The sequence below is a fragment of the Gobio gobio genome (genome assembly GCF_949357685.1).
Source record: "Gobio gobio genome assembly, chromosome: 7".
Classification (NCBI taxonomy): Eukaryota; Metazoa; Chordata; class Actinopteri; order Cypriniformes; family Gobionidae; genus Gobio; species Gobio gobio.
Window position 1 is genome coordinate 12,033,355 of NC_137103.1, and position 25,287 is coordinate 12,058,641.

Below are 25,287 nucleotides of genomic sequence, written 5' to 3' on the forward strand. Positions count from 1 at the left end.
GCAAGAGCTAAACTTCTACAAGCTCAATAACATCCAGAGCAAAAAAAAGGAAAAAATAAGGTAAAAAAAATAGTCTAAAAACTTTGCCCATCGTTTATTAGCAGATGTGCAAAGCAAGCGGGCAAGTTTTGGGGTTGTTATGGATAATTAAAATGAGAACATGCACGTTGCACAGTTGTTCGGTTGACTTTCAGCGAATTTTAATGAATGAATAGAGTTTGCGTTTCTGTAATATCAAAGCTCCATAATTCGTTTCTTGTATGATTTTGTTTGACCTGCTGGTATAAAATGAATTAACGTAACTGGTCGGTTGTGTTGCGTCGCGTCTTGCCACATTCAATGTAGAAAGCATTGCTTTCGTTTGAGGGTGCTTAACTCGCGTCAGTAGACAAAAAGTTACCTGATTGTGACAGATGGTCGAATTCACATGACCCATTATAAATTAGCATTATAGTCTGCCATAGCCTACCCTACAGTATCAAAAAGACCAAAGCCCTCTGATGCAGGGAAGATGGAAAATGGGGATAAAGACAGAGGTAAAGTGATGTAATGAAGGAACAGTTTATCTAATTGCATAGTATTAAAGGGGTGGTAAACCACGATTTCACTATTCTAACTTTAGCTAGCGTGTAATGTTGCTGCTTGAGCATAAACAACATCTGCAAAGTTACAACGTTCAAAGTTTAAAGCAAAGGGAGATATTTGCTTTTAAAGAAATCAGTTTCTAAGGACTACAGCAAACGGCCGCTAGGGACTACTACACATTCACCCGGGTTTTGCTGACATCACCAGGCCCAATATTTACATAAACCCCTCCTCCGGGGAATATGAAATAAGGGGGGGTGAGGCCATTTTGTATCGCGGCGCTGTTGTGGTATAGTTAGGCTGGAGTGTTGTTGCCGCGATGCCAAGGAAACGCTGTTATTTTCATCCGGATTGCAGGTCTGGGGTACTTGCTCTGTTCAGCCTTCATTGGGAAGGGGGTGCGTTGCAGAGCGTTTAACACACAGCATGTTATATGCACGTGTGTTTGAGTCAGCGGGGAATCAGGCGCGCGCAGGGCTCCCTGCAGAGGAGATCTAACATCTAAGCACATCCACGGAGGAGAACATCCACCGTCTTCGCGATTTCAATGCCAGATTTGCACAACGTCAGCTGCGTGAAAAAAACACTGCCGGTGCGTGGATGCATGACGCGCGCGCTGCACATTTCACAGAGGACAACACAAACTTCCACAAACTTCGCGAGTTCAATACAGGATATGCACCACGGCTTTTCCTGAAAGCTGGATTTACAAACAGAAGCTGTTCACGGGCCACAACCTGTAAGTCTGATTTATTTTTCATCGATGTGTTTTCCTGTAATAGGTTGTAGCAAGGAAGTAAACAGATGACAACACTGTTCTACAAACCAGTCTGTTAAATGCTTATTCATACTTAACGTTATCCGACGAACACCTATCGGTACAAACACTAACGTTAAAATCTCAACAGCGAACCTGGCATTAGTGTAAATGATTCTTTGATTAGAGCTTTTATGTATTGTTTATCTACAGGCATGCTAAACATGGTTCTGTGTGTGATTTGGCTAACTTACTAGTTAAAGCCAGTGCTTAGTGTTTGTTTTGGGTTAGTTCTTGTGACAGATATTTGGCTATAATCGTTCTAAAAATACAAAAGTAACAATGCCATTCAGTAGCGATCATTATAGACCCGCAGTCTTTACTCTTGAGGACTGAACAGGTTCTGCTTGATCATCTTCACTCAAATGTTCTGGGTCTGATTCGGGCTCAGATTGGTATGGTTTTATTGACGCCGTTGTTTCTAACACTGACCAAAGCACAGCCTCCGATAAAGGTAAGGGGCGTGACGTTTCCGACATACGTGCACTAGGCGGTTAGCGAATCACAACACACTGGGCCAGCTAACCAATCAGAGCCCACTGCGTATTTTTGAGGGACTGGCTTCATACAACCCGGAAAGCATCAGACCGTTTTACAAGGAGGGACAGAGCAGTGTAGAATAAAGGTCAAATATATGAAAAATAAGGCAATTTTTTTTAAAACGAAGCATGAACACATGTTACAGTGCACCCCACAAACACAGTCAAGCCTTCAAAAGAATGTGTTTTACCACCCCTTTAAGATACTAGTAAATGAATGGCAGTTATTTTTACCTTAAACTTTATGCTAACAATTGTGCTGGGTTGTCTAGAGAGGCACCAGACAGTGTGACTTTACCTTAATCTTGTCAGATGTTTTTAAACGCATGGAATATCAGTTTTTTATTAATGTTTTTACTCTACAGTTGTGTAGTTTTGTGTAGTTGTGTTAAATTATATACATTTTTATTTATTAATTAAAATTCATATTTAATTTGATTAAATATTAAATTAAATGTACATAAATTAGTAATAATAGTCTATTTATATAATAGCAACATTTTATGTCAAATTCAAATAAAATATCTACTACTCAGTTTCATTCATAGTGAAAATATGAAATGTGCCATAGTTTAGTGGAAGATTGCTGCCATCTACTGGAAAACAAACACCTTTGCTATTGAATACGGTAGTTTGTTATTAATCTTACTATTTGTGTTTAATCTGTCTTTTGTTCTATTTTTGTATGACGTTTAACCATCATCAGCCTTTTTTGTATATAATAACCTGAACACAATGATGGGTGTGCAGTAACTGTACAACATTTATGGTCTACTTGTATTTGGTTATGGAGTAACTAATAAATCGTAATTGGTGAAAGTATATTGTGTATATTATGTATTTTAGTGTTAGGTATCTCATAGATTACTTACTGGTGTGTGGACAACGGTGGAGCGTACATTGGCGGTGGGCTGTCGGGTGCGCTGGGGGCCCGTGGTGAGGGGGGGGGGGGGGGGGGGGTAGTGTGTACTCATAAAGTTTCTTCAAGGTTGGCAGGTCTGAGATTCTCTGAGCGAAGTAGTCACCGAGGCACCAACAGACTTTTTCCGGGAACTTCGGGAGGAGTTTGGAGCTTTAACTTTAATTTCTACATTTCCATAACTGTTTATTTCACAAAAAAGTTCAGGGCTTGTGATCGATTAGGCAGGAGTGTGGGCGGGACCTTGATATCGCTGCTCCACTTTGCACTCGCTACTGCCATATTTGGACACTGGTGGCTTCACTTACCTCAATGGAAGAGAGTGAAGATGCGTTGTCCATTTATGTTTACGGTCGATGGTTTACATTCACTTTAGATGTTAATATCTCATCAACAGGCGTTTTGATCAAGAAGAACATTGACCAGCTCATTGTCGCACTCATTGCGTAGCCCCCGTGCACATGTCAAGTCAAGTCACCTTTATTCATATAGCGCTTTTTACAATGCCGATTGTTTCAAAGCAGCTTCACAGTGTTAAACAGGAAAATAATGCAACAGAATTTGATTCAGCTGTACAGCCGCTCTGGAGAAAACAGTGATGTCATCGATGGGTTTATTGAGGATGTAGTGTTGATGAGGCAATTTAGAGGGGGGAGTCTTTACATACTATTGTGCTTGAAGGCAGACGCATGTGCGTCAAACAGCACTCGTTCAAAGTCGGAATACTTACTAATACTGTACCATTGTTGTAGTCATTACATTTCTGTTTTTAAGCATGAAGTTAAAGGAACACTCCACTTTTTTTGAAAATAGGCTCATTTTACAAGTCCCCTAGAGTTAAATAGTTTAGTTTTACCGTTTTTGAATCCATTCAGCCGATCTTTGTATCTGGCAGTAGCACTTTTAGCATAGCTTAGCATACATCATTGATTCTGATCAGTCCATTAGCATCTCATTCAAAAAATGACCAAAGACACTTTCAATATTTTTCCTATTTAAAACTTGACTCTTCTACAGTTACATTGTGTGCTAAGACCAACTGAAAATGAAAAGTTGCTATTTTCTACACCTATATGGCTAGGAACTACTTCTCATTCCTGCGTAATAGTGGCGGATCTTCGCGGCCGTACCATGGCTGCAGCGGCGCAATTGGTAAGTACCAAATCTTTAAGTATTGATTTGGTACTGAGGAATCAAGGGCCGGATTCATGAAAATCTTAAGAAGTTACGAAGTTGAAGATAAATTCGCAAAAGTGCAATTCTCAAAAATAATTTGTCAAATATTTTCTTAAGAAAGCCTAAACTTAAATAACCAAACTCGCTCATCCAAGCCTTTATGGATCTTGCTTTGTGCACTGGTGCGCAGTCATGTTGGAACAGGAAGGGCCCATCCCCAAACTGTTCCCACAAAGTCAGCATGATATTGTCCAAAATATCTTGGTATGCTGAAGCATTAAGAGTTCCTTTCATAATTTTTTTATGTGAGTTTACAGCAGTGAGAAACTCAAACCTGTACAGTTTCTGGACCGATGCTGTGTAAACGGAACCGGCCTGGACATCTAGTTTTCTGTAAAGTCGTAGTGTGAGAGCCGCTTTTTGCTGAACACGAGCTTGGTAACTTAGAAAGACATGGATTTAATCAAGCTGTTTTTGCACTTGCTATGTTTCCATCAAAAGTTACAAATTTAGTGTGTGCGCAAAATTGGAAGATCACATCAAGCATTGGTGAATAAAGCACCATTTCCATCCCATGTGTTCAAGAGAATTGGTGCAAAATATCTGTAATAAAAATGGAAGTCGCTGCAATTGAGGAAGCCACTGTGGCTTTTTTCCCCTTCATCATAAATTTGCCAAATCAAGGCATTTCAGAATGATCAAACTAACATTTGAGATGTTGTGCGATGAAACTGATCCAATGGTTATTCCAGTTATCCAATCACATCCACTGTCACGTACGGTTTTTTTGTTGTGCTTCGAGGGATTTATTTGGTAAATGTGTTTCCATCGTAGTTAATGCGCATGTCTTATCGGATAAAACAATTGTCCAAATTAATTGAGCGCATATTGAGAATTTTTAATGCGCATTTTTAAAATGTATGTGAATATTGGCGTTTCCATTTAGCGTTTTTTTATGTGATATCCCAAAATTCACATAAAAACAGGTGGATGTAAACATGGCTACTGTCTTCCTCCCATGAGTTTTGTGGTCTGCGTGCAACTCAAATGCTCTGCAAATACCTGCTCAAGCATTTAAGCTGCTGTCATTTCATTTGACGGATGAACTTGCGCCTCAACCTTTTCAAATGTAATAAGACTTTACAGTAATCTTTGATATTACCTTAGCCACTGTCATTATGGTTATAGTTGATAGATCTTGTTTTACATGCATAATCATGACCGATCATTGTTTAAATTGTGATCTTTGGTGTCACTTGATTTCTTACGCACATCCCAGTTAAATAGTAATATGCTGTGTTATATATAGCTAGTGTTGTGTTGCAATCATAGACTGTAAAAAAAATATGGACGTAGTGTCCGTGACGTCACCCATAGGTTTCTGAAGAGCAGTTTTGAAGCGTAAAGTAGGGTCGAGCTGGCTAACAGAAAATGGGCAAAGAGGCGGGATGTGGGCAGAGCTGACGTGATGACTAACAGACAGCAGATAAACGGCTATCCACCTGTCACTCAAAGTGGCCACGCCCTTAATTATGCAGAACTTTAAGGCTTTATATAATGTAAACGAATGAGTTATAAAAAATATTCACCCCCCTCACAGTTGTCATGAAGGGTAAAATTAGCCGTATAGACCAAAACCATAATTTGTACCAGGCTGTAAACATGTTTTATTCTGTTGTAAAGTTGGGCATTTTAACATGAGGCTCAATGAGATTCTGCTCCTTCTGGAGCCTGTCTCTAGTGGCCAGTCGATGAATTGCAGTTAAAGTCACTTCCGTATTGGCTTCAAGAGAAACTGCCGCTTGGTTGCAATGCTTAATATTTGCAACAACCCAATTAATTCAAGACTATCCAACTTTAAGAGATTATTTACAATGATTTTAAGAACATTGAGAAGTGTTCTTGGGAATACCAAATAAGAACGAATTAAGGATATTACTATTGAGAATGTTTTGTGAAACTTTTGACATTACTCACAGGGACATGTGACATCCACACACTGTCTGCACTGCTTTACTAAAGGAATTACACAATAGAGCTGTTCAGTCGTGATATCAACCCGGAAGGCTAATTCACCATGGCTTCTCTCTGGAATTTCCCATAGGTTTTCAATGGTGCCTTTTTGATTCATGAGTGAAATAAGGTCTGTGGTAACCACCGTTTGACCTTTTTTTGTAACAGAAATTACACACAATCATACCCCAAATGTTAATTTGGTACATTCAATTTCTGCAGTTTTAAATATAAGTTGCTATATGAGGACTACAGTGATTGTCTGATTTGTCCATCACATAAGCTCAGATCCTTGAAGTTGTGCTTCTGTTAGCAACTTATGTTTTATAAAAAAAACAATAGTTTATGGGGAAATCAACTGACGAATGGCTTGCTTATATATGTTACTGTGAATAGAGCTGTGATCAGAGGTCCAGGTTCTTAAAATCCTATTAGTGCGACTGTTTAGCGAATATATTTTGTATGTGAATGCTAAATCTATGCATGTTTTGTCCGTGCGCTTTCTTCTGAATTCATATTTTGTCTTGATTCAGTGCCAAAGCCTCTCAACAACCTTACAGACTCCATTTTTGTTCACGGCTCTTATTTCTCTCCTCTTTTTCTCGCTTTGTTTTATACATGAAGTTTAGCTGTGACGTAATCACATTTGCCCTGAGGTTTCTATTCAAGGGCAGTTTTTGGATGGGATCGGGGGAGCTGGTTTGCATCTTTTTTTCCTCCTGTGCTGTACTGACACCTGTGTATTCTCTCCCAACGCTTTTGCCGTGTGTGTAGAAAAACCAGCGTGAGCTGACTAAGATGCGGAAATGTTTGAGGCCTGAGGAGTTGGCGTCCCACATCAGCCAGATGGACACAAGTCTGCAACACGAGGAACTGGAGAAAAGCTACCAGGACGTGCTGGCGGATTATCGGCGAGTCCTGGAGCGACTCGCTCAGGCGTGAGGGCCGGGAGACTTCTACATCGTCCTGGAAAGACTGGCCAAGACACACACACACACACACACACACACACACACACACACACACACACACACACACACACACACACACACACACACACACACACACACACACACACACACACACACACACACACACACACAGTTCTATTGCATTGTACCCAGTGTTAATGAGGGATTAAACATGAAACATCTGCATTTGTTACTTGTGTGATAGACAGATGGGTGATTCACATAATGAGAGATGTGTATTGGTCTACTGTGGAGAAGAAAAGATTTTTGAGTTGTTTTTTCCATCAGATATTTTCCTTAATGTAAAAAATGTAGATTTTGAAGCACTTCCTTAAAGAACAAATAAAATGTTTTGTATATTGCTCAAATGTATGACTTGCCATCTCTTTGGTGATGTGTCTAAAATAAAAAGATCCTCATTTTACTTAACAATGTTTGATATATTATGTTAAACTTGCATAATATGGTATGTATTTGAAGAAATAAAAAAATGTAAAAGCAATAAATTTAATTAGCAAGGATGCCTTAAAAAAAGTGACCGTAAAGGCTTGAATTGTTACAAAAAAACTTGAGCTTTGTATTAAAGCTGCACTATGTAACTGTTCCGTCCACTAGAGGTCGCCTATTAAAAACAAAGGTGTAGTTTGATGACGCCAAGTTTGAGCACGGATTCATGGGAGATGTGTTCACCTCACAGCCGGTGGAAAAGAATCGGGATAGGACTCGGGCAGAAATCATGTTCATGGATGCGATTACTAATGTTACTGTAGTCTGAAGCAGAAGCAGGACCGAGTGTTGTGGAGCTGAGCAAGGCTGCAGGAGCGATTGTTAATAAGATGAACACAACACACGCCTCGCAAGCAGCGGGACTTTTATTATGACAGTCGCCGGCGGGAATTTTATTATGCCACGGTTGCCCGTGCCATTTCCGCTTTTCCAGTCATGAGTATGAGGTAACGCAGCTTGGTTTATCATATTAGACACATCTGAGTGTGTTGAAAACAATGTTATGATGTTACTCTGTGCGTTCACTCAGCGGCTGCTATGACACTTGTTGCACACTGTGGTACAAGTAAAACGTTTCTGCAAAATAAAACTGGAAACCGAGGGAAAAGTAGATATAAAGCAATTGACAGGCGACTCCCTCACACGTCCCGGTTCCTTGGGTAAAATAGCAATTTTCTCACGATTTACAAATAGTTGGAAACATTTGGGATATTGTAAGTACTCAACTGAACAAAATATACAACACTGGCCGAGTGGTTTTTGGATATTTTACTGAAAAAAAAGTACATATTGCACCTTTAAAGGCAGAGTATGTGATTTGTTCCAGAAACAAGTTTTGTTATGCTGGTTGGAAGTCTCTTCACATCCTGATAGCAATCAATTATAGAAGTGGTCTAAATGTATCTATTTGTAAATTGTCTGTGGAAGGCTCAGGACCATAAAATGTCCGTCCAATCATTGTATTCAGTCCTACCTGCCTGTCAACACATGTTTTTCCACACATCCGCGCACCTGCTCGCGCAGACATCACACGTCATTCATGTTTAGTGCTATGCAGAGTTAGACAGACGTCAGTCACAGAGAGCCACAAACAAACATCAGCCGCCTTTTACCATTCCTCCTGAACCAAAACAACCAGCTGATGCTGCGCTCACACCATAACTACTGTCATTTGGAAGAGATGGAAACCCATGACTTATACTTGGAGCGGTTCATGACTTGCATTAATGCGTTTCAATGGCAACACCATCAACACTGAAGTGAATCTACAGCAGTCAGGTGGTACACTGTAAAAAATGATTTTCGCTGCTTGTTCAAATTGCTTAAAGCTGCAGTCCGTAACTTTTTAGGGTTAAAAATTATTACAAATATATATTTTTGAGCAAGTACATAACCAGCCAGTGTTCAAAACTATCTGCTTACTTTAGCTCGATTTACAACGGTATCTTGTAATAATGTTTTTAATTCCAGTGGTACTGGTGGATTTCCGCGGAAAATTCAAGCATATCTTTGCGTCATTCTGTCACATCTGTAAATATAAAGAAGGTGTCCCGGCTAGTAGGCTATATTGCGTGTGAGGATGTTGGAGGTGGTGATTTATAGCCTTTTCTCACGGCACTTGATATAATTAAACTTGTCAATTTGATGGCAGATACAGAAAGGTTCAAACGACAATCACCAGTGACAACTGGAGATTCACCTGTTTTAACACTAGAACCGCCAGGGGTCACTGTTCCTAAAACTGCCAGCGGGTAAAATTTACCCATGCAGATTATTACTGTATTGATACGGCTAAAAAACGTAATATGTCACTGTATTATGCAACTGTCTTCCCAAAGTAATGTATATTTTCAGTCATCAACTATGTTTTGTCCCGTTGTTTTATGCTATTTTAAGCAGCTACACTAATCACTTTTTGATGACTATAGGCTAAACCAACCCGCCATTACGACGAGAATTAGATGGAAATAAATACATAGTTGGGTTGTGTAATATCATAATAAAATGTCATTAATCCTATATTAAGATAGCCCATGTTATTTAAATTACTAAAATACCCTAAATAGACAATGAAGAGCAATAATAATTCACAGCACTGCATATGTATGACAACTTACGATAAGGATAACACGAATTCAAGCGCACAGTTTGACCTAATTAATTATTCATTTGTATAGTTATATAATTTATAATTTGAGTAAGAGAACAACACCAATAAACTTGGGATAATCATGAAAAAAAAAAGATTCATTCCAACATATCGGATTGTTGTTGTTTTTTTCAGGAAACGGGCAGACTTGAATAAATAGCAACACAGTAGCAAACAATACTCAATACAAAATTGCTAAACAAAAATGTATAATCAATCCAAAGTTTGAACATTTATAGATAGGCTAAAACATCTTTATTTGACCGTGCGTTGTGTGACTGTTTACAGTAAGCCGACGCGTTGCTCAAACACAGCGCGAAAATAGAGGAATTATATAGGGGTAAATTATAGGTATAAATGCCCCGTTTTTTAAATCTGGTTTTATCTAAACAATTTTTAACAACAGGGGATTGTAAATAACACCGTTTTAGTAAAAGTCAGTGACTGGGAGACTTGGATATTTTATTGGAAATCTGTTATGTGCATTTGAAAAACAGCCATGGGTAAATTTTACCCCGTGGCGGTTCTAGTGTTAAAATGCAAAAGACTTCGGACTTTGGAGTGGCTACAGAAAAAAAGAGACTTCATCCGGGTCCATGCGACAACAAGGATAAAAAGGGCTTTTGAAAGGTGGCGGGAACTCTGTGTTTTGAAGGGGTTCAAAACGGACGCAGAGACGGCTTATTTCTGCTGGACAGATAAGACATTTCAATGGTTCAATTATGTAACAGTAGCACACTTGTTCACTTAATTCATACAATTTTGCTCTGTGCATTATGGTAAATATCAATTATTTAGTGCTAGCTATGAGAAGGAGCAATTGCCCTCTACTTCACATTCATTTGTTGGTATATAACAATTAGAAATTAGACTGCACAGAAATGGAAACTGAACTACAGGTAGCTTTAATACACATTAAATGTAGTCACGCAAAACTGATGTTGTTAACATGAACAATTTGAAAACAAAGTATAATTTGCACGGTTTGACGTGAGATTTAATCATCGCGATTTACTGCAATGCTTTTTCCCCTTAGTTGGTCAGAACAAAAGTGGATGTTATCTACTTACTTGTTCAGATTTTCCAGTGAAAATTATTATGTTGGTCATACTTTCAAAAAGTATAATCTGTGATTCTGAATGACAGTATCCACACCGGCGCGGTGACTGACAGCCGCACATTCTCCTCAAAACATTGGATTCATCCGCGCTGTGCCGTGCCGAGGCACAAATCACTTAAAGTTGATAATTCCGTGAATAACTGCAACTGCAGATTTCGAACAGAGATGGCGACAAAGAGGAAAAACTACGGACTGCAGCTTTAATTAAATGAGCTAAAGCAACACAATTGATATTCATTTTGCCCTAACTTAATTTGATTGTGTTCAAACCACTTAAATATATGTAAAATTGAAGTTTACTTAATCCGTTTGTGTTGAGATTACATGAATGATTTGTGTTGCATTAACTGAAACTGGGCGGGACTTGGTAATCCCCAGCATGCTTTCATATGGCTAAATCAAGAGAGAGTAAATGTTGTTATTTTACAAGTGTTATGTCTTTTTAGAAGTATGAGCAAAGGGGGAGACTTGATAGTGTGCAATAGTTCAATTGTGTTGGAATTATTAGAACAATTTTAATGTCAGATTAAAAGATTAATTTCAGATTAATTTCTCCACAATTTTAATTGTAATTGCAATTTTAATCGCTTGAAACCGCATCTTTTTCTCTCCGTTTTGGCCTTCCGTCCACACTGAAGACGGTGTTTTAAGTCAACGAAAACGTAGCTTTTTGAAAACGCCCTCCAAAGTGGATAAATTTGGAAATGCCATCTTCACGTCATAGTGGGGACTGTATTTGAAAACGATGACGCATGTTTAGTCATGTGACGCATATTGTACGAATAGATATGTTTATACCTAGCCTGGATGCCAGCCGAACTTAGCCCCGCCCACAACATTTTTACTCGGGCAGTTCGGTCTGGAATTGATCAGTAGAGAAGTAATTATGCCCGAACAGAAACTGTTCGGACCAATGAAATTGTCAGGGCGGGCTTTAGACGATGATGGACAGATGATCAACAGTAACGTAATCATCCACGTCATCAAAAGCCGCTTGGGTTGAGTTTGTTCTAATCCTAAACGGAGAACTTGTTCGTATATGCATTCACCTTTACTATTTCTCTCAGAAATGAGGATCGTGTTGGTAAGTACTCTGTGTATCCTTAAATTATTTTTTTACAACACCGGCAAAGATCGTTTACACTAATCTTGTTCTTCTAACGTTAGGCTACTTATTCCAGCGTGCGTGCAGGTACAGGGTTGCCAAGTTTTTACAACAAAACCCGCCCAATTGCTAACGTTCCTCAAAACTAGCCAAAAACAAGCCCAATAGCTTTCCAGGGGGGTTCTCTGGGGAAAAAAAGGCATTTGGGGGGTAAAATATGTGTTATTTTGGCAGGGCTGGCAGCTAAAAATCGCATTCCTGGGTTTGTTTATCACATAATTGGGGTCGCTTCAACCCGCGGACATGGCAACACAGTGCAGTTGAGTTCTGTTGACATTTGACAACTAACGTTGTGCGTCGCTCCGTTGCTCTGATTGGTTGTAGGTCTATCCAATTGAGATCTTTCCTGGTTCGGTTGAAACACGCCCCATAATCACAGCCCAACGGAGCGGTCTCAGACTCATATTCTAACTAGAATTGAGTATGACGATGTCAGGCTAGTTTATACCACTATTGTGCCAGAGTTATGTGCTATTCACTCTCACACAGTTGCTAAAATATGCTACTTTGCACACTTCATATCACAGTCCTGCAAGGATGACAGAAAATGTACTCACATTTGCTGTCCTGCAGCAAAACACAAGTGGAGTTGCGTTTTAGACCAAACATAATAATGGTTGAAAGAGTGCGACCTGGACGCATCAGTGAACGGTGAGATATTTAGCTAAATAAAATGATCCTGCCAGAAGAATTATGTGGTAACTTTATGATGTCTGTATCATCTCAGTGAGCTATTATGAGCTTTTACACATGCGCAGTAAGTTGAATTTGGCGTTTACTGACGTTTCAGTGTGGATGAGAAACTTTTGGAAACGCTAGTGTGGACGGAGAGCGAAAACGAAAACAAATGATGTTTGTTTAACTTAATCGATTCATGTGGGATCGTGTAAATCCAACACTTTTTTTCAGTGTACAGGTCAGAGCTCTTTAAGTTGTTTATGTTCATTATTATTGTAATGTTTTGTGCTTTGAGACATGAGGTAGTTTAACACGTCTCTCGTGACGCTTTGCAGACTCTGCTGTGTGTGTTCATGTGTTTTGAAGGAGGCGTGGCTTTGGAGACGCTCTGGAGGGAGGCGGGATCTCATGCTTTCAAAGCTAGCTCGCTATTGCTACACTATAAAAAATGCTGGGTTAAAAACAACCCAAGCTGGGTTGAAAATGGACTAACCCAGCAATTGGGTTGTTTTAACTCAGTGAATGGGTCGTTTTAACCTAGCGGTTGGGTTAAATGTTTGCTTAGAACAACCCAATCGCTGGGTTAAAACAACCCAATTGCCGGGTTAGTCCATTTTCAACCCAACTTGGGTTGTTTTTAACCCAGCGTATTTAAGAGTGTAGCCACTCTGAAAATTGCCTACCCTACCTTTAATTACAGAATGCTGAAAAAAAGGAATTAGGGAAAACAGCACAACTGTTTTCAACTGATAATAAATGTTTCTTGAGCAGCGAATCAGCATATCAGAATGATTTCTGAAGGATCATGTGACACTGAAGACTGGAGTAATGATGCTGAAAATACAGCTTTGATCACAGGAATAAATTACAGTTTAAAATATATACACATAGAAAACAGGTATTTAATATTGCAAAATTTCATAATATTACTGTTTTTACTGTATTTTTGATCAAATAAACAGCTTTGGTGAGCATGAAAGATTTTCAAAAACTGTAATGGTAATGTTAGGGGAGCGCGGGGCACAACCTAACGCGGGGTTAGCTGTAACACGCATGTTTTAACCCTTTCCACACATGCCAGGATGACCAAACTTAGTGTATTTACTAGTTTCCATATCAACATTATTTAGAGAAAAAATTTGGCAAACTTAAAAAATCTTTGGAAGATATAATTGAACATTTATTTAACCATAGCAAAAGTAAATTTCTTAAGTTTATTTTTCCTCTCTGTTTTTTGCTTATTTAAAATAAGACAAATCTGATATAATTTTAATCTTATATCTGTTATTTAACAGTTGATTTTCTTTAATGCTGATCTAACCAGCAGACGACATGACCCACGATTTAAATCCCAGTTGTGCAGACGGGGCATGTTGTCACGGTGTTACAATGAGCCCCTATTAGAAATATGATATTATATTCTATACTTTTATATTAATTATTTTGAGAACAATGTTCAAAAGTTATTCATTATTATTATGTTTTTAACTATGCTGTATAGCTGTATTTAGAAAAGTGTTTGTTGTCAGACTCAAAAGTGAGTATATTTGTAATGATTAAAAAATGCCATTTTATTATTTGAGAAAGTGAATAATTGTATTTTATTAGCAAAATATGTTAGTGTTTCTTGGATATTTTTTCCTGATTATATCAGGTAACATTTTAAGCTGTCATTTGGTCATGTTAAATGTACCGCACCCACGGGGCATGTTGTCACATTTCACTTCCATTCTTTCGGGGTAAATCAAGTAAAAAGTACACACTGTATTACAGTTTTTTACAATCGCTATGACAATTTTTTCAATACTTTTAACAAATTTCCTAAACTCTTAACGCACCAACACACCTACATCACACAATTGGCAAAACGGTTAATTTCATGCTCAAAATCACACATTGTAAACTAAACTGCAGCACAAATTTTCAAAATACAATAAAACACTAACACAATGCACTATGTCTAAACCCTAACACATGTTCTCTTCCAATATTATAGAATGCCCTTCAGTTTTATTTCATTATCACCATATTGACAATAACAAGTTCCTGTTCTTCATTTAGGAGCTTTCCTCTGCGGTATGTTGAATCCTTAGATAGACAAAATACAGTTAAAATTCTCTATAATTTTTGGATAATGGATGCCACAGTGTCCCGGCTGAGATTTGGCTGTACTCGTTCACCAGCCCCTCTGTATGATAGCCTGTGGTTTATGACATGGTCTATGATAGTAGCTCTTATTTCATCAGTTATCCTAATTCTGGCCCTTCTTTGAGCGCCACCATGCATTCTAACTCCTCAATCTCTCCCTTGTCCTTGTCCAGGCATTCCTCTCTCTTGCCCTTGTCCCATTCCTCTGCCTTGTCCTGGTATCATCTTCCTCTCCCTCATGCAGGCCTTTTTCTTACTTTCCTTGTGTTGCTCTATATTGTTCCTTTTTCACACAAGATCAGCCCAAAGGTCCTCTTCTACTGTATACCATATGGTCATGTGATTGAAAGAACATCAACATTTCCTAGATGGGAATCAGCTGGGATTTATATATTTGAATAACTTCAATCCGCTCTTTCTCAGTAACGATGGAACAAAATACAGGGGATATATTTCTGTTTCAATTCACAATATAAACAGTTGTTCACTTTGACTTTAGCCTAAGGTTAGGTTTAGAACATGGTGTTTTCTTTTCTGACATACAGTGTTAAAGCATTGGTCAATTTGGCAGTCAAAATCCATTGTTTTGGTCTTGGTTGAGCTTGTGTGTAAAAGAAGTTCAAGCTTTTTAAATTTGTGTTAACTGTATGAATTTTGTGTAAAAGCAACAATACATGTGTTAATTGTATAGCCTACACAGACAGATGTTTGACAGAAATTTGTTAAAAGTATTGAAAAAATTGTCATAGCGATTGTAAAAAACTGTAATGAAACAGAACCACATAATTGTACTAGACATATGTGAAATGAATGTGGGAAAAAATAAATACTCTGAACCCCAAGTGAATTTACACACACTGAGAAAGTCAAAAAGCGTTAGGTTGTGCCCCGCTCTCCCCTACTTTAATATGTGGGGAGTTGACATGAAATTATATATTGCTTTTGAGGGATTTTTTTTGTACCTTAAATATTTCCAAAATAAACAATTGAGTAAAGAAGTTGTGAATTTGAAATCGAATCTAACTGTATTATCTGTCAATATACGGCTCTATTAAAAACACTTCTGTGACTTCAACAACGCAGATAAACAGTGGAGAGTAATACTACATATCAGAAAACTTCTTGATGAATCACATTAGATGATCAGAACTAACTATTGGATAAAAATATCCCTATGTGATTTTTTTTTATTTCAAATGAAGATCTTATACACTCAAAAAAATAACTCTTTGAATGAACATAAAAAAATCATGGAAAGTATTTCCACATGATTAAAGGGTTAGTTCACCCAAAAATGAAAATTCTGTCATTAATTACTCACCCTCATGTCGTTCGACACCCGTAAGACCTCCGTTCATATTCAGAACACAAATGAAGATATTTTAGTTGAAAGCTGATGGCTGAGAAAGCTTCAGATAGGCCTCCATTTGCATTCAGTACATTTACACTCACAAGACCCATAAAAGGCACTTAAAACATCGTTACAAAGTCCATCTCACCACAGTGACTCTACAATAATTTTACGATGCGACGACAATAGTTTTTGTGCGCAAAAAAAATCTAAATAACACCTTTATCCAACGTGTTCTTGTCTTCCGTGTGTGCCTCCACGACGCATGCGCGAGAATATGACGTAGCGCCGGGGTTCGGGAAATGCACACTTTAGCTCGATTTTGAGAACTACGCCGAGACCTAAAGCACGATCAATGTAGAATTCAACAGCTTAGACACGCGCGTCTTCCTCTGCTTGTAAACAAATCGCTTCTGGGTCATGTGTCCGAACGCCGGATCTGCGTCATATTCTCGCGCATGCGTCGCGAGGCTTTATTTAAGCATTATGCAATTATGTTATTCCAATTTAATGTACTTACGTTGGGTCAACAATTTTTTAAGGTTGATTCAACTTATTTACTATGGTTAGGCACAGCTTAATTTAATAGTGTCAGCCCAACTAATTTGCAATGTTTTGGACCAACTAATTTATTTAAGTTAGCCTAACAAAAGTGCTTAATGCTGAAAGAAAGCCATTTAATCACATGGAAATCCTTTCCATGATTGAATTACATTAATTCAAAGATTAGCTTTTGAGTGCACTTACAAAACCTTTTACAAGATTTTATTGGCTAGCCAGAAGATGGTTTTGTTACATCCATGGCATGCCCAGAATAGATTTTATTATTAAAACAACTTTAATAGTTATTAGTAGGTCCTCACCCCAAGCACATGCTCTACACTTCACCACAATGGTAACCTCCAAACACACTATCATAACACAAACTTTGTAAATACCTACATAACAAAACATTAAGCATTAAAAAGTATCTAAATTTTCTCATCTTGTTAAAAATGCATCAAATTGCACTTTATTTAAACATTTACTCTCCGAATTCAGCCCCTTTGCAAAGCATGATGGGAAGTGAAAGTCTTATTTCTTTGGGTTACTTGATTGAAACATGTTATTTCAAAATGAAAACATCAAGTTATGTCAAAGAGTAACGGTTTTAAGTCAGTTTAACATGAATCAATTACATTTGAACCAGAAACCTAATATAATGGTGTTAAATCAAGATGAATTGCTTAAATAAAGTGAACAGCATCATAAATCTTTTTTTTTTTTTGAGTGTATAAGACTTCTTCATTAGTGAAACCTCATGGTAAACCAAATGAAGATTTCCTGGGTCGAGCTAAACACGGGTGTCTCCCCGCAGCTCCTCAGTTCTCAGTCACTGACATACGAGCTGAGATCTGAAGATTAGCTGGTGATACACTAAGAAGAGTTTAAGCTGGCGTTACTGAACAATGATACAGAAACAGAATGTAAACCTCTGATCATTCACTCATTTCAAGTCAAATCAATTTGCGAGCAGAAATGTGCTGTAAAATGTGCTCCCTCCCTTTTGCAGCTAATGCATCTTCTGATTGCATTTAGCATTGAGTGCTTCGCTAATGACCGTTACGCCGAAACCCTTCCTGTCGCCACGCGGACCACTCATGCTGATTCCATGGATGAATTACCATCTCTTCCCTTTTACTCGACGCATGCAGTTAAAAAATTAAGGTCTGGAGGTTAATTTTCATTTGTCATCCTCTTCAAATGTGAGAAGTTGAGCCCAGAACTCTTGACCATGTCAGATATTAATTGTATCCTCTCATGTTCCTCTGGCTCCTGAGTTCATATCAAGGCCTCTCGTCTAGATCCAAATAGAGAAGAATAATTAATGTGGCTGGAGTGTCTGGAGTGCTAAAGAGGATTTACACTGAAGATTTTGACAGTAGATATTTATGGTGGAACTCATAATAATGCTTTGGGATTTTGTGAAAGATTCAACCCAAATAACCCTCGAGGAGCTTGAAATCCAAGTCTTCTGAAGATGTTTGTTTTGTGATTTTCAGCCGGTGACCAAATTAAATAACAAATAAAAATGATATAACTGACCAGAATATTTGCCAGGGTTCCCACGTGTCCTGGAAAACCTGGAAAATTGATGACTAATTTTTGGGACATGGGAAATTAGAGAAAATCTTGTTCTTGTCATGGAAAATTATTATTATTATTTATTTATTTTTTTTGCAAAGGACAAAGAGTTTATCACTGGCCCAAAACACTTAAAGTCCCTGAAAAGGGAATTATAGAGATTTGTTTCTAAACACATTAGAAATGTTAGAAATGTATTGCTGAAACATGTTACAAAGACTGTGAACTGTGTAGTACAGAATTGACCTATCGGTAAGCCCCGCCCCCCTTAGTTACTGTTGCTAACTCGGACAATAAAACAGTTGCTAACTGTCTTACAATGACAGTGGTCAGTGTGAAAACCTTATCCCAAGTTGTTTTTGTACACAGAATGAAGCGCACCCCGTCCGATTGATGGCCAAACTTTACTGATGAAGTTTATTGCGTCCTTTTTTCACTCCAAAAAATCACCATAAGAGCTGAACAAACAAAGCATAAGAATTGCGCATTAACGTCTCATTCACAAACTCTCTCTCTCCGTTACACTATCACAACAAATTGTCCAAAATTAGACACATGGCATCATGAATTCTATCAGAGAGCAAAATATAAAAAATCTAAACCTGACGGCCTCTGCTAGAAATCTTATAATGGGCCGTGGTTGGATCTTCCATCAGGACAACGATCCAAAACAAAACATCAAAATCAACACAAATGTGTCACTGAGCACATAATGAAGCTTCTGCCATGACCGTCCCAGTTCCCTGACCTGAACCCTATAGAAGATGAGTGGCTGAACTGAAGAGAAGAAGCACCAACATGGATCTGGGAATCTGAAGGATCTGGAGAGATTCTGTATGGAGGAATGATCTCTGATCTCTGGACAGGTCCAGATCTCCAAACTCATCAGGCATTATAGGAGAGGACTATTGGGGAAAGGAGGTTGCAAAAGGTATTGAATAAAAGGGGTATGATTAATTGTGAGCAATGTGTATTAGAGAAAAACATTTATTTAATAATGAGATTTTCCCCCCATTTAAAATTTGTATTCTTCAATGAAAGTTTAGATTTTTGTACATTTAAAAAAATAAAAGATCAAAAGGATTAACAACGCAGATTTACACTCACCTAAAGGATTATTAGGAACACCTGTTCAATTTCTCATTAATGCAATTATCTAATCAACCAATCACATGGCAGTTGTTTCAATGCATTTAGGGGTGTGGTCCTGGTCAAGACAATCTCCTGAACTCCAAACTGAATGTCAGAATGGGAAAGAAAGGTGATTTAAGCAATTTTGAGCGTGGCATGGTTGTTGGTACCAGACGGGCCGGTCTGAGTATTTCACAATCTGCTCAGTTACTGGGATTTTCACGTACAATAATTTCTAGGGTTTACAAAGAATGGTGTGAAAAGGGAAAAACATCCAGTATGCGGCAGTCCTGTGGACGAAAATGCCTTGTTGATGCTAGAGGTCAGAGGAGAATGGGCCGACTGATTCAAGCTGATAGAAGAGCAACTTTGACTGAAATAACCACTCGTTACAACCGAGATATGCAGCAAAGCATTTGTGAAGCCACAACACACAACCTTGAGGCGGATGGGCTACAACAGCATAAGACCCCACCGGGTACCACTCATCTCCACTACAAATAGGAAAAAGAGGCTACAATTTGCACGAGCTCACCAAAATTGGACAGTTGAAGACTGGAAAAATGTTGCCTGGTCTGATGAGTCTCAATTTCTGTTCAGATGGTAGAGTCAGAATTTGGCGGAAACAGAATGAGAACATGGATCCATCATGCCTTGTTACCACTGTGCAGGCTGGTGGTGGTGGTGTAATGGTGTGGGGGATGTTTTCTAGGCACACTTTAGGCCCCTTAGTGCCAATTGGGCATCGTTTAAATGCCACGGCCTACCTGAGCATTGTTTCTGACCATGTCCATCCCTTTATGACCATGTCCCCATCCTCTGATGGCTACTTCCAGCAGGATAATGCACCATGTCACAAAGGTCGAATCATTTCAAATTGGTTTCTTGAACATGACAATGAGTTCACTGGACTAAAATGGCCCCCACAGTCACCAGATCTCAACCCAATAGAGCATCTTTGGGATGTGGTGGAACGGGAGCTTCGTGCCCTGGATGTGCATCCCACAAATCTCCATCAACTGCAAGATGCTCTCCTATCAATATGGGCCAACATTTCTAAAGAATGCTTTCAGCACCTTGTTGAATCAATGCCACGTAGAATCGAGGCAGTTCTGAAGGCGAAAGGGGGTCAAACACAGTATTAGTATGGTGTTCCTAATAATCCTTTAGGTGAGTGTATTTTCACAGCTTTCTTTGGTCATATTTACAAAGGGTATGGATAATTTTGAGCACAACTGTACGTCTTGTCAGATTATTGGAGAGAGCAATATTGCCATAGCCTGGATGCCAGACGAATTTAGCCCCGCCCACAACATTTGAGGTCGGGAAGTTCAGTCTGGACTTGATCCGTTGTGGAGCAACTATACTGGAACCAGAGCTGTTCGGACCAATCAAATTGTCAGGGCGAGCTTTATAAGATGGACAGATGCTCATCAGTAATGTAATCATCCACGTCACCAAAGAGCGCTTGGGTTGAATTCATTCTAATCCTAAGCGAAGAACTTGTTCGTATATGCATTCACCTTTACTATTTCTCTCAGAAATGATGATCGTGTTGGTAAATACTCTGTGTATCCTTAAATTATTTTTACAACACCGGCAAAGATTGTTTTCACTCATCTTCTTCCACTTCTTCTTCCAGCTTGCGTGCAGTTGAGTTCTGTTGACAACTATGCGTCGCTCAACATGCGTCACTTACTCTGTTGCTCTGATTGGTTGTAGGTCTATCCAATTGAGTGCAGAGGCATTTTCTTTCCTGGTTCGGTTGAAACACCCCATAATCACAGCCCAATGGAGCAGCACCAGACTCATATTCAGACTAGAATCTGGCTAAGTCAGGCTAATATTGCCTATTACTTTGGGGCTTAGTAAAATTGAAAATGTCCTGGAAAATGATCGCTAAAAAAGAGTGGGAACCCTGATTTGGGGTTTATTTGCAGCAGAGAAAGCCCATAGTCGATAGTGTAGTGATGTATGAAGCATGGCTCACACAGAAGTCACTTTCAAACAAAGTTGCTTTCTGTTGGTCAGCAGGGCGAATTCACATGACCAACTTGACCACCAGCAAAATCCATGCGGGAAACCTTTTTAACCTTCACAAACTCCTGATTCATAGTGAAATGACTGGATTTTGCCCAGGATTTTTTGCCAAGAAACAGTAAGGGCCCTATCTTGCACCCAGCGCAATTGACTTTGTACACCGACGCATGTGTCATTCCTATTTTGCACCCGCGCAAAGCGCGCTTTTCCCTCCACAGAAGCACGTCGCTAAACTAGTGAATGAACTTGCGCTACCTGGGCGGTTCAGCGCAAAAAAGGAGGCGTGTTCCGGCGCAAACAATCCCTGGTGCTATTTTGCTGTTCCACTAAACAATTGCGCCACTGACCAGAAAAAACCTAGTCTAAAGTCAGTGGCGCGTTGCGCGTTGTTCATTATGCTATTTTAAGGGCGCATGCTTGACCATAATGTATAGCGTGCACAACGCGCATACACTTTGCTCATGTAGGCTAATCTACACAGATGCAACAGTTATTTTTGCAAATCATAAATTGTTACACTAAAAAAATATTAACACATGAGATGACGGAAATCATTGTGGTGTGCCACGAAGATGTGAAAAAATAGGCATAAATCTAGCTTACAAATGATCCAGGCTAATTGTAATAATTAAGGATAAGACCTGTTTGCCCAATAGTGGCAAGACATATATGTATATAAGGACATCTGACAAATTGGTTTGTCCGTCAAGAACCAGGAACAAAAATCGACTGAAAAACGGAAAAAACTGAAAGACTGAAAAAAAAAAGACTGTGAAATCACCTTTACCATAATGTACAACATTACAACTTCACTTCTCTGTCTTTCACTGCTCTTACAAGCACAGTCTCCTCGGCTGTGAACCGCTCCTGGCGTGCGCCTGGTAAATGCGCCATAATAATAGCAATCCATAATGGAACTTGCGCACCTGCTTTTAAAGGGAATGTTGGATGACGCTCGGATTGGTTTATTCACGTTACGCCCAAACCACACCTATGAATAATGAAGCTACTTCAGACCAACCCATTTTAGATTTGCGCCGGGCGCAAAAGCCATTTATCCCGCCGGGAAAATAGCAACAGCGCCGAGACCCGCCCACAAAGTTACTTGCGCTTCGCGTTTTGACACTTGCGTTTCAGATCGTTAAAATAGGGCCCTAAATGTATTTACTAACAAATACATTGTTAGACTGATCTGCCTGCAATACTATGGCCTGGTTTCACAGACAGGGCTTAGATTAAGCCAGGATTAGGCCTTACTTCAATTAGGGCATTTAAGTAGCTCTTATGAACGTGCCTTAGAAAAAAAAAACATTACTGGTGTGCATCTTGAGACTAAACAATGACCCTAGTCTGGGACTGGGCTTAAGCTTTGCCTGTGAAACAGGCCATTGCTTGTGCAAACCAGTTAAGACCATCTTGGACTTCAAGCTGATCTAAGCAGGTTTTTCTGTAGGAATGTATCATGGACCCACAGCAATTTCTTTGTTGTTTAATCTGCTTGTCATATTTCAAGTGTGCTCAAAAAAACACATCACTAGAGTTCTTAGATTAGAACACAGTCCGTAGCGCTCACAGGGGAAATGTCTTAAAGCAGCTGACGGTCTATGTATGTGTGTTTTTGGGGAAAATAACTGTATTCTTGGAGGCATCACTCTGAGAGCTGTGTAAACCGTAATATGTGCTTGTATTGCAGGGTTTCCCCGACTGCAGTCACTCAAACCGCTGAGCCCCTGAGAACCGAACACAGACATCAGAGTTAACGCGCACTACAGACAGAGCCTTTTGTGTTTTACTGTAGAGGATCCATCATCATCACCGTCAGAATGGCTGTCAGTCAGGGATCTGAGTTCAGTGCTGGGTGTAGAAAAGGTTCGATTACAGGAATCGTACTGTCTGCACCTCTTTTTCGAGATTAGCAGGGTTTAGCTTTCGTGATCCCTGCTTTCCTAAACCGAGACGGATATAAATGCTTTCATAAGTTTGATTGTAAACATTCAGGATCCATGCTGTAGCGGATGTGTCTTGAGCGCTACCTTTTTTTTTCCACAAGGTTTTTATTGGATTTTTAGTTCCATGACATAACATCCATGGAAACGTTCCATTGCAGAAAAGGTTCTTTATAGTGGAAAATGTTTTTCTTTACACCAAGAAAAACATAGTTTTTGTAAGAACTGTTCACTTCTCCTTCTTCAATGGCATTTCTGCTAAAAAATAATAATTATTCTTTATTTTTAAGAGTGTGAGCTATATGTCCGATGAGAAGTGAGAAGTTTTCTGTCCCTCCGTTGAAAATCCATCTCCCAAAACTTCATAAAGCAGTTCAATCCAAGTTGCCTGGAGAGACATGATTGCTTTATTGAGCGAGGCTTTTCTTCACACATAAACATTGATCAATGCATTAAATATGGTCGTTAAGTTTTTCAATCATATGTGCCATTGACAACAAGGAATACCGTGTAGCTGCATTTGTTGATCTGGCAAAGGCCTTTGACTCCGTGGACCATGACATACTGATGGATAGGCTAAGAGGTATTGGACTGTCTGAGAGCTGTCTGGCTTGGTTTAAGAGTTACTGGTCTGGGGTGCTTTTCCTGTACAACAACGTTACTCGCTGCTTAACTATACCATAGTACGATGCATCGTTGAAGAAATCAACTAACTACTGACGACTGTTTCCCGAAACCGAATTGTCGCAAATTTGTCGCTCAACCACGTTGGTTAATGATGTCACGCAGGTGGTGGAGTAATAACTTCTTTTAATGAATCTGTTTAAGGTTGAATTAATACTAGATTTTTTGCTACAAATTATAGACATGGCATCTGAGGACTAATTAAAATTTGTCTCACTTATTTTGCGCTATTTCCAGATTCAATCATAGGCTCATTCTTACGTACTAGAGCACGTACGCACATGCGCACTCTTTAAAAACAGAGCTTTAAATCGCTTGACAAACTAAAAGACGTAAATGACATTTGTATGTATTCTAAATAAAAGATATAGGTTGTACTTAATGTCAGCTTGCTTATTTTGCTGAAGATTAGGATTTCCACATTATGCAAACAAGAAACTCTGCTTCTAACCACAGGTCGAGAGCTGTCGTTCCAACCACGCAACTTTGCGATGCTGTTTGCGAACGTTCGTTGGAACGATGGTTTCGGGAAACACAGACTCGTTGAACTATGCTGATAACGACGGATCTTGCAACCATAGTTGGCTATCAACGCTTTCCTGGAATCGCTTTTTCCCGCTCGTTCCCAATCAGTAAGGGTAAAGAGAGGTTTTGGTCAGATCCCTTGCCCCTATTTAAAGGGATCCCCCAAGGAAGTATACTGGGCCCTATCCTTTTTAATATTTATGTTAATTATACTGTTTTTGCTGTTGGTGTTTCTCACATACACTTATACGCAGATGACGCCATCATTTTTTCATCTGTATTAGAAAATATGTATAAGTGTTCGCATGTGCACTTTGTAAACACACGGGCGATACTTCTGCCTACGTCTAGCGTGACGTTTTCGACGTGATTGCGCAATCACTGGCGAGCCGCAGAGCAGCGCAAGATGAGCAATTTAAGTTAAAAATTATATACATTTTTTCAAATTGTTTAAAATGACCAATCGTTTTGCTAGATAAGACCCTATTCCTCTTCTGGGATCGCGCAGAGCCTCTGAAGCCCTTCAAAGCCCTTAGAAACTGCATTGATTTGGATCTTCAACATTTTGGTTGCAATGGAAGTCAATGGTGTGGAGAAAAATCCTGGAATGTTTTCCTCAAAAAACTGAAGAAAGAAAGACATGAACATCTTGGATGAGATGGGGGTGAGTAAAATATCAGGAAATGTTCATTTTGAAGT

At 39.1% G+C, this 25,287-nt stretch overlaps 1 protein-coding gene across 1 annotated transcript in view; it reads left to right on the forward strand.

The window, feature by feature from the left end:
• hat1 (histone acetyltransferase 1) overlaps positions 1–7,382 on the forward strand; it is a 38,141-nt gene extending 30,759 nt beyond the window's left edge. Inside the window, exon 11 of the mRNA XM_079822041.1 lies at positions 6,824–7,382. Within this exon, the coding sequence (XP_079678167.1) occupies positions 6,824–6,991 (168 nt within the window). The 3' untranslated portion in view covers positions 6,992–7,382. The remainder of the gene's footprint in view (positions 1–6,823) is intronic.
• The last annotated feature ends 17,905 nt before the right edge of the window (positions 7,383–25,287 follow it).